At 69.2% G+C, this 6,463-nt stretch overlaps 2 protein-coding genes across 2 annotated transcripts in view; both read right to left on the minus strand.

Annotated features, from left to right (window-relative positions):
• Positions 1 to 4: 4 nt before the first annotated feature.
• On the minus strand, positions 5 to 4,913 carry STAT2 (signal transducer and activator of transcription 2; the record flags this gene model as incomplete). Its single annotated transcript, XM_027908358.1, has 22 exons — positions 4,716 to 4,913; positions 4,465 to 4,596; positions 4,237 to 4,387; positions 4,052 to 4,150; positions 3,887 to 3,979; positions 3,734 to 3,812; positions 3,564 to 3,649; positions 3,339 to 3,487; positions 3,109 to 3,267; positions 2,624 to 2,776; positions 2,529 to 2,549; positions 2,337 to 2,430; positions 2,171 to 2,227; positions 2,009 to 2,092; positions 1,791 to 1,889; positions 1,234 to 1,369; positions 1,053 to 1,105; positions 842 to 930; positions 634 to 770; positions 371 to 559; positions 229 to 286; positions 5 to 92 (listed from the first exon to the last, which is right to left on the minus strand). Coding segments are annotated over exons 2-22 (2,205 nt in total), but the record flags the coding sequence as incomplete, so codon positions are not given.
• A 759-nt stretch (positions 4,914 to 5,672) lies between these two features.
• The window catches only part of APOF (apolipoprotein F), a 1,583-nt gene continuing 792 nt past the window's right edge, over positions 5,673 to 6,463 (minus strand). The window contains exon 2 of the mRNA XM_027908359.1: positions 5,673 to 6,453. Coding sequence (XP_027764160.1) covers positions 5,824 to 6,453 — 630 coding nt within the window. The 3' untranslated portion in view covers positions 5,673 to 5,823. The remainder of the gene's footprint in view (positions 6,454 to 6,463) is intronic.

Consider the following 6,463-nt stretch of genomic DNA (forward strand, 5'->3'; position numbering starts at 1 on the left):
CCCCCTGTCCCCCAGGCTGCAGCTGCAGCGTCTCCAGGTTTTCGGTGGCAACCACCAGCTCCTCTTCCGTCTGCCACGACTTATTTGCCTGCCTGGAGGAAGGGACAGCGAGTCAGGGTTGGGATCAGGGTCAGGGCATCCCCTTTCCTGTGGGGTCCAAGCCCCCAAGTCCAGGACCATGGGGAGATGGGGGACAGGGAAGGGGGACCGAGGCTTCCTCCCCCTCACCTGGAGGACACACGGATGAGGCGCCGGTTCAGGTACTTCTCTGGCTCTGCCAGGTTCCCTGGGGGAAGAGAGGAGGCTCAGAAGGGGTGGCAAGTGCTCCCCCTGCTCTGTGCCGTGCCAGCCGTGCCATGCTGTGCCGTACCCTCCTGCCGCTGGCTGTAGTAGGGCCCGAAGGCCTTGTCTCGGGCGATGTTGGGGTACAGGAACTGGAGGGGGTTCTCGGGAACGTTCTCCTCCATCATCATCTGGTAGTCACGGATGATGTCGGGCAGGGCCAGGGACGCCAGCTCGGCCGCCGTGTACGGATCCACCGAATGGAAAGTGGGGGATCCTGCGGGGCCCCCAGGGGTCAGTGCCCAGGGCGGGCTGAGGGGCTGGAGCCCGGGGCTGTGGGGGTGCACTCACCGCTCTCAGGATGCTCCACCCAGGTGCAGGTGACCCCCCCCAGGACGCTCTCGCTGAACCGGATCAGGAACGTCCCCGTTTTCTTCGACTTCAGCAGTTTCCTCTCTTGTTTCCGGCTCACGAAGCCCAGGATGAGTCTGGGGGAGGCACCGTCAGCCCCTGCAACCCCCGGGCCCCCCCAGGCCCCAGCCCCCAGCCCTGCTCCTACCCATCCTTCCAGAGCTGCTTGAGGTGCTCCTGGAGCAGCCCCAGGATCCCGTCCAGCCAAGCCCAGAAGGAGAAGCCGGCGGCGCCGTCCTGAGGGAGAGTGTGGGTGAGAGGGGATGGGGGGGACAGGGCCAGGGGAGGATGGGGCCATGGGGGGGTTGAGAGGATAGGGTCATGGGGGGACGGTGACAGGGGCGACAGGCTCTGCTCACCTTGGAGAACTTGGGCCAGGTCACCACGGCGCTCTCTAGAGATGCCTTCGAGCCTTGGAGGGGACAGCAGGGTGAGCAGAGGGATGGCCCAGCCCCAGCCCCAGAGCAGGGTGAGCAGAAGGATGGCCCAGCCCATCCCTGCCGTTCCCCCCTGGAGGTCAGGGCTGGCTCCCAGCCTTACCAAAGAGCTTCTCAGCCAGCATGAGGAGGTGGTCTTGGCTCAGCCCCCTCTCTGCCACGCTCTGAAACTGCCAGCTCAGCACCTCGGCCAGACGGGGCCACGGCGCTGAGGGCGGCGCCGAGAAAAACTGCTGGGCCTGCAGGACAGGGGGTGAGTGGGGACAGGGACATGGGGCAGGGGACAGGGACATGGGGCATGCAGGACAGGGGGTGAGTGGGGACAGGGACGTGGGGCAGGGGACAGGGATGGGAGAGGGACCAGGGGACGTGGATGTGTGGCAGGGGAGGGGGACGTGCACTGTGGCAGGGGTCAGGGACCAAGGGACAGATACAGGACAGAAACCAGGGGATAGGGACAGGACAGGGACCAGGGAGAGAAGGGAGAGGGCACAGGGCAATCAATAGCAGGAACAGGGACCAGGAATCTGGCATGGATGGAGGTCGGGTAAGGAGCAGGGATGGGAATGGGACAAGGACCAGGACAGGGGGGCACGGGGGCAGGAGATGGCAGGGGTGGGAGCACTGGGGGACAGTGCAGGGCTGGGGGGTCCTGCTCGCCTCGGGGTCAGAGCTGAGCATGTTGAACCAGAGGATGGAGGCCCAGGCACTGGAGAACTGGTTGTTGTTGGAGATGATGACGAAGGGCAGCGTGGAGGTCTGCAGGGGGCAGGGGGGTCAGGCTGGTAGCCCCCAGTCCCCCCAAGCCCTCCAGCCTCCCCAGCCTCCCCCAAGCCCCACAGGCTCCCCCAGGCTCCCCCAGGACCCCCAGCCCTCACCTTCAGCTCCAGCTCCAGCCCACAGTAGGCGTAAGCCAGCGTGAAGGTGATGAGGTGCAGCTCCTCTGTCACAACCAGGGGACTCTGGAAGGAGGTGGCACTGTGGTCACCACGTGGCCCCGGCCCCCACGGCGTCCCCACAGTCCCCAGCCCCACACCCACCTCGCTGGCACCTTTGCTGCCCTTGCCAGACCTGCTGTCCTTCTGCTCCTTCAGTGTCTGTGGGGCAGGACAGAGTCAGCGTGGGGCGGGGGCTGGGGCTGGGCGGGGGTCCTCACCCCGCTCCCCGCCCCTGCTGGGGACCTGGGGGTCTGGGGGGGGCCCCTACGAGGTACTGGAAGTCGCAGACCAGCCCCTCCTGGGGACTGTCCCCGGCCAGGAGCGTTTTGCTGCTCGACGTCAGGATGTTGAACTTGCGGAACCTGCGGGGCAGAGGGAGGCGGCGGGAGGGGGGTCCTGGACCCCCGGGCGGGGGGGGCACAGTCCCGGCCACCACCTCCAGCGCTCGCCCAGCTCTCACCCTTTGACCTTGGGGGGGTCCCTGCAAGAGAGAGCGGGGTGTCAGAGGGGAGTGGGACCCCCATGGGCGGGCAGGGGGCTCGTGGGGGTCCCGACCTGTCGATGTGGATCGCGGCCTCCATGCGGTGGTTGCGGTCGTGCAGCCGCACGAGCAGGCGGGCGCGGGCAGAGAACTTGCTGTTGGTCCGGAGCACGAGCGGCCGCTTGAAGGGGTTGGGGGTGCTGGGCTGCTGCTCCACCACGAAGGCGCTGGGGCAGGGAGGGGGTCAGGGCTGCCCCGGCACCGTCCCGGCCCCCCTGGCCCCACCTGCGCTGCCCCCACCTCTCAGAACCACGGAACACCCAGAGCTGGAAAGGGCCCACAAGGATCAAAGTCCAACCCCTGGCCCTGCACAGGACGACTCCAAAATCCCACCATGCACTCAGAGCGTTGTCCAAACACTCCTCGAGCTCTGGCAGCCTCGGGGCCACGACCACTGCCCTGGGGAGCCTGTTCAGCGCCCGACCACCCTCTGGGGGAACAACCTTTTCCCAATATCTAGCACTGAGGCAGCTCCAGCCATTTACATCCACTTCCCCACCTCTTCAGCAGGTGTGTGAGCTGCTCCTGCAGCCGCTGCTCCAGGAGGGGGGTCTCTGCTGCCAGCGGGTCCCTCTCGTAGGTCACCTTCTGCTGCAGGTCACCCAGTGCCCGGAGCAGCTTCCGCAGCTGGAACAGCCCCTGGCCCAGCTCCGTGAACCTGCGGGTGCCACGGGGCTCAGCGAGGGCCTGCTGTGAAGCCCCCGTGCCCCCCTCCCAGCCCAGCCCTACCAGGTCTCCAGTGGGCGCAGGTGGGTGTCGGCGGGGGCCCCCAGGCACGAGCGCTGCTGCCGCTCCCGCCAGTCCCCCAACTCCTGCTGCAGCAGCCCCCGCAGGGTCTCGCTGCGCCCCAAGAGCTGCTGCATCTGAGCCAGCACCTCCTGGGGACAAACGTGGGTCTGAGCAGGGGGCGAGGACAGGCCGTGGCCCCCCAAGCCCAGCCCGGCCCCCCCTCACCCGCCGCTGCTGGTCCAGGTTCTGCAGCTTGGCCTGGAGGGCTTGGAGCTGCCGGGCGTACTGGGGGTCCCTGCTCCTGTCCTCACCTGTGGGCAGGTGGGGGGCTCAGGAGGGCTCAGGGGGGGTGCAGGGCAGCACAATCCCCCCTCTCCCCCCGGGATGGGGCTCACCTGGCCGGTAGTGCACCTTGTAGCAGAAGTCAAAGGCGTCCTGCAGGTCCTCCAGGTGCCGGAAGGCACGTTCGGCCTCCTGTGGGCAGAGGGGGCTCAGGGGGGCTCGGGCAGCCCCCGGGGGCCAGGGGAGCCCAGGGAGGGGTCCGTTACCTGCAGGGCCGTGTGGAACTCGGCCAAGCGCCGCCGGATCTGCTGCTCCCGGCCGCTCTCCGGGGCCGTGGTGGGCGCCGGGACTGACCCCCCCTGCAGAGACACGGGGTGTCAGGCAGCAGCCCCGGGACCCCACCGGGTGAGGGGTGGACACCTCTGCCCTACCTGCCCGCCCGCCTGCCCCAGGCGCAGGATCCGCTGCTCCTCCTGCAGCAGGTTGGCCACCAGGTTGGCGAATTTCTCTGGATTCTCCTCGAACTCGGCCTGCAGAGGGGCCGGGGGAGTCAGCAGGGCACAGAGACCCCCCGGCCCCTCTCCCTCAGCCCCCCTGCCCTGGCCCTGACGCCCACCTGGAGCTCCCGGTGGGCCTTGCGCAGGTTGTGCTTCAGCATGAAATCCTCGTGGCTCGTGCCCAGGCTGCCCAGCTGATCCAAAAGGAGCATCAGCAAGGATTGGAAGAGTATCCGGGCATGGGATGAGAGCGGCTCGGCCGCCTGGCGCCTGCGGCATGGGGGGCTCAGTGCCGGCACGGCCCGTGCTCCCCCCGGTGCAGCCCCCCAGCCCCGGCCCCCCGTTACCAGTTCTGGTCCTCGATCCAGGCGGCCAAGCACTGGCGCACGGCCATGGGCAGCTCCGAGCCCGCGTACAACTGGTGCACCTGCTCCAGGTATGTGTTGGCCAGGCCCTGCACCTCCTGCCACTGCGCCATGCTGGGGGACGAGGGGAGCTCAGGGGGGCCCCGAGCACCCCCCGATCACTGCACAGCTGGAGGGTGTGGAACCAGAGCCCACGTGCCCTGACCTGGCACACCTGCACCCCACCTACCTGCCTGCAGACCGGGGGGTCCCGAGGGTCCCTCAGCTCCGGCTCAGCCCCGGCTGATCCTGGGGCTCCTTCTGCTCCGGGCAAGGGTTGAGCCACGGTGGGTTTCCCACCTGGGGCGGAGGGCACACGTCCCACCCCATCCCCACCCCGAGGGCCCCCAGCACCCCCTCCCTGTGCAGACCCCCAGGTCCCTCCCAAGGTCCTCCTAGCCTGGTCCCCCCTTGCACCCCCAGGGATCCCGGGAGTAGATCCCCCGCAGGGGGACACCCCCAAGAGACCACCCGATGGCGATGCCTGCGTGCCCCAGCTGGGACCCCCTATCTGTGCCCCTCTCCCCCGAGAGCCCCAGTCCCCCGGGACTCTTCGGAGCCGCCTCTATCCCCCGGGACTCCCCCTCACCCAGGACCCACCGGGACCGTCAGTCCCTCAGGACACTCCGGGAACCCCAAGACCAGCTCGAGACCTCCCTGAGACTCCCGGGACCCCCCCAGGACCCCCCGGGACCCCCATCCCGGACCCACCTCGGCCGCTGCCGGGTCAGGAATGCGCAGAGGCCGCGCCCCCTCCCCACTCTGCGCCGTGATTGGTGGAGCGCGGAGGCGGGGCCCCGCCTCTCTCCCGTTCTGCGTTCTGATTGGCGGAATGAGGCAGCGAGGCCACGCCCTCCCGGACAGACTTTGAGAGGGGTTGCCCATTTCCCCGGTTTGACGTCACAAGATGGGCGTGGTCAGAGAGGGTGCGGCCAGAGGGGGCGTGGTCAGCATCCTGTCGGGGGGATGGAAACGGGAGTGGGGACAGAACTGTGGGAACAGGGACAGCTGCAGAGAAAGGGGGAGAGCCATGAGGAGAGGGCGGTAGGGACAGACTATTTGGCCACTGGGCTGAGGACTGGCTGTGGGGACAGGGCTGGGGCCATGGGGACAGGGACAGGTCATGGGGACAGGGGCACAGGGCCTGGAACGCTGGGCAGGACAGGGACAGAGCAGTTGCCACCACGTGGCTCAGCAAGGCCACCCCCCAGAATCAAGGTCCGTGTGGCCCAGCACAGGGTGACCCTGCACTGATCCAGCAGGGACAGGGACACGCCGCCAGCTGCCTCATGTGGCCTTTATTCAGATGATGATGGCGGAGCCGCTGTGAGCGGTGGGCACGGGCGGGGGGTCCCCGGCCGAGGTGAAGTACCCGATGAGCGCCCGCACCCCGGCCTTGAGCCCCGGCTGCAGCCCCAGCTGCACCCCCATGGCCACGGGGCCGCCGAGGCCCCCGGTGAGCGCGGCCAGCCCGGCGTAGCCCAGGTCCTCGGTGGCCTCCAGCGCCCGTGCCGAGGCTGTGGCGCTGCAGCCCTGGAAGGCGAAGTAGACGCTGGTGCCCAGGTTGTAGAAGATGCTGACGCCGGGCACCCACTCCAGCACCCGGTGGGCTTCCTGCTCCCCCGGTGGGTTGCAGGCGTCCTCAGCTTCACCCTCGCCCTCCCGCCGGCGCCGGGACAGCCGGCGGCACAGGGACAGCCAGGCCCTCGGGACCCTCCCCAGCGAGGGTGCCACGGGCTGGGTGCCGGGCACGGGGGTCCCGAGCCGGGTGGGATCCACACAGGCTGAGCCCCCCGGCCGTGCCAGGCTGAGGAGGAGCAGGGACAGGGGCTGGGGGGCCGGGCCTTCCCGCAGCCGCGCCAGGCCCCGCAGCAGCGCCATGGCCGTGGGGGTGCCCAGCTCCCCTGCCAGCCCCAGCGCCTCGGCCTCGGCCTCGGCCGCG

The sequence above is a fragment of the Empidonax traillii genome, unplaced genomic scaffold, assembly GCF_003031625.1.
Source record: "Empidonax traillii isolate 1590-97213 ecotype Southwest subspecies unplaced genomic scaffold, ASM303162v1 scaffold1684:size115527, whole genome shotgun sequence".
Classification (NCBI taxonomy): Eukaryota; Metazoa; Chordata; class Aves; order Passeriformes; family Tyrannidae; genus Empidonax; species Empidonax traillii.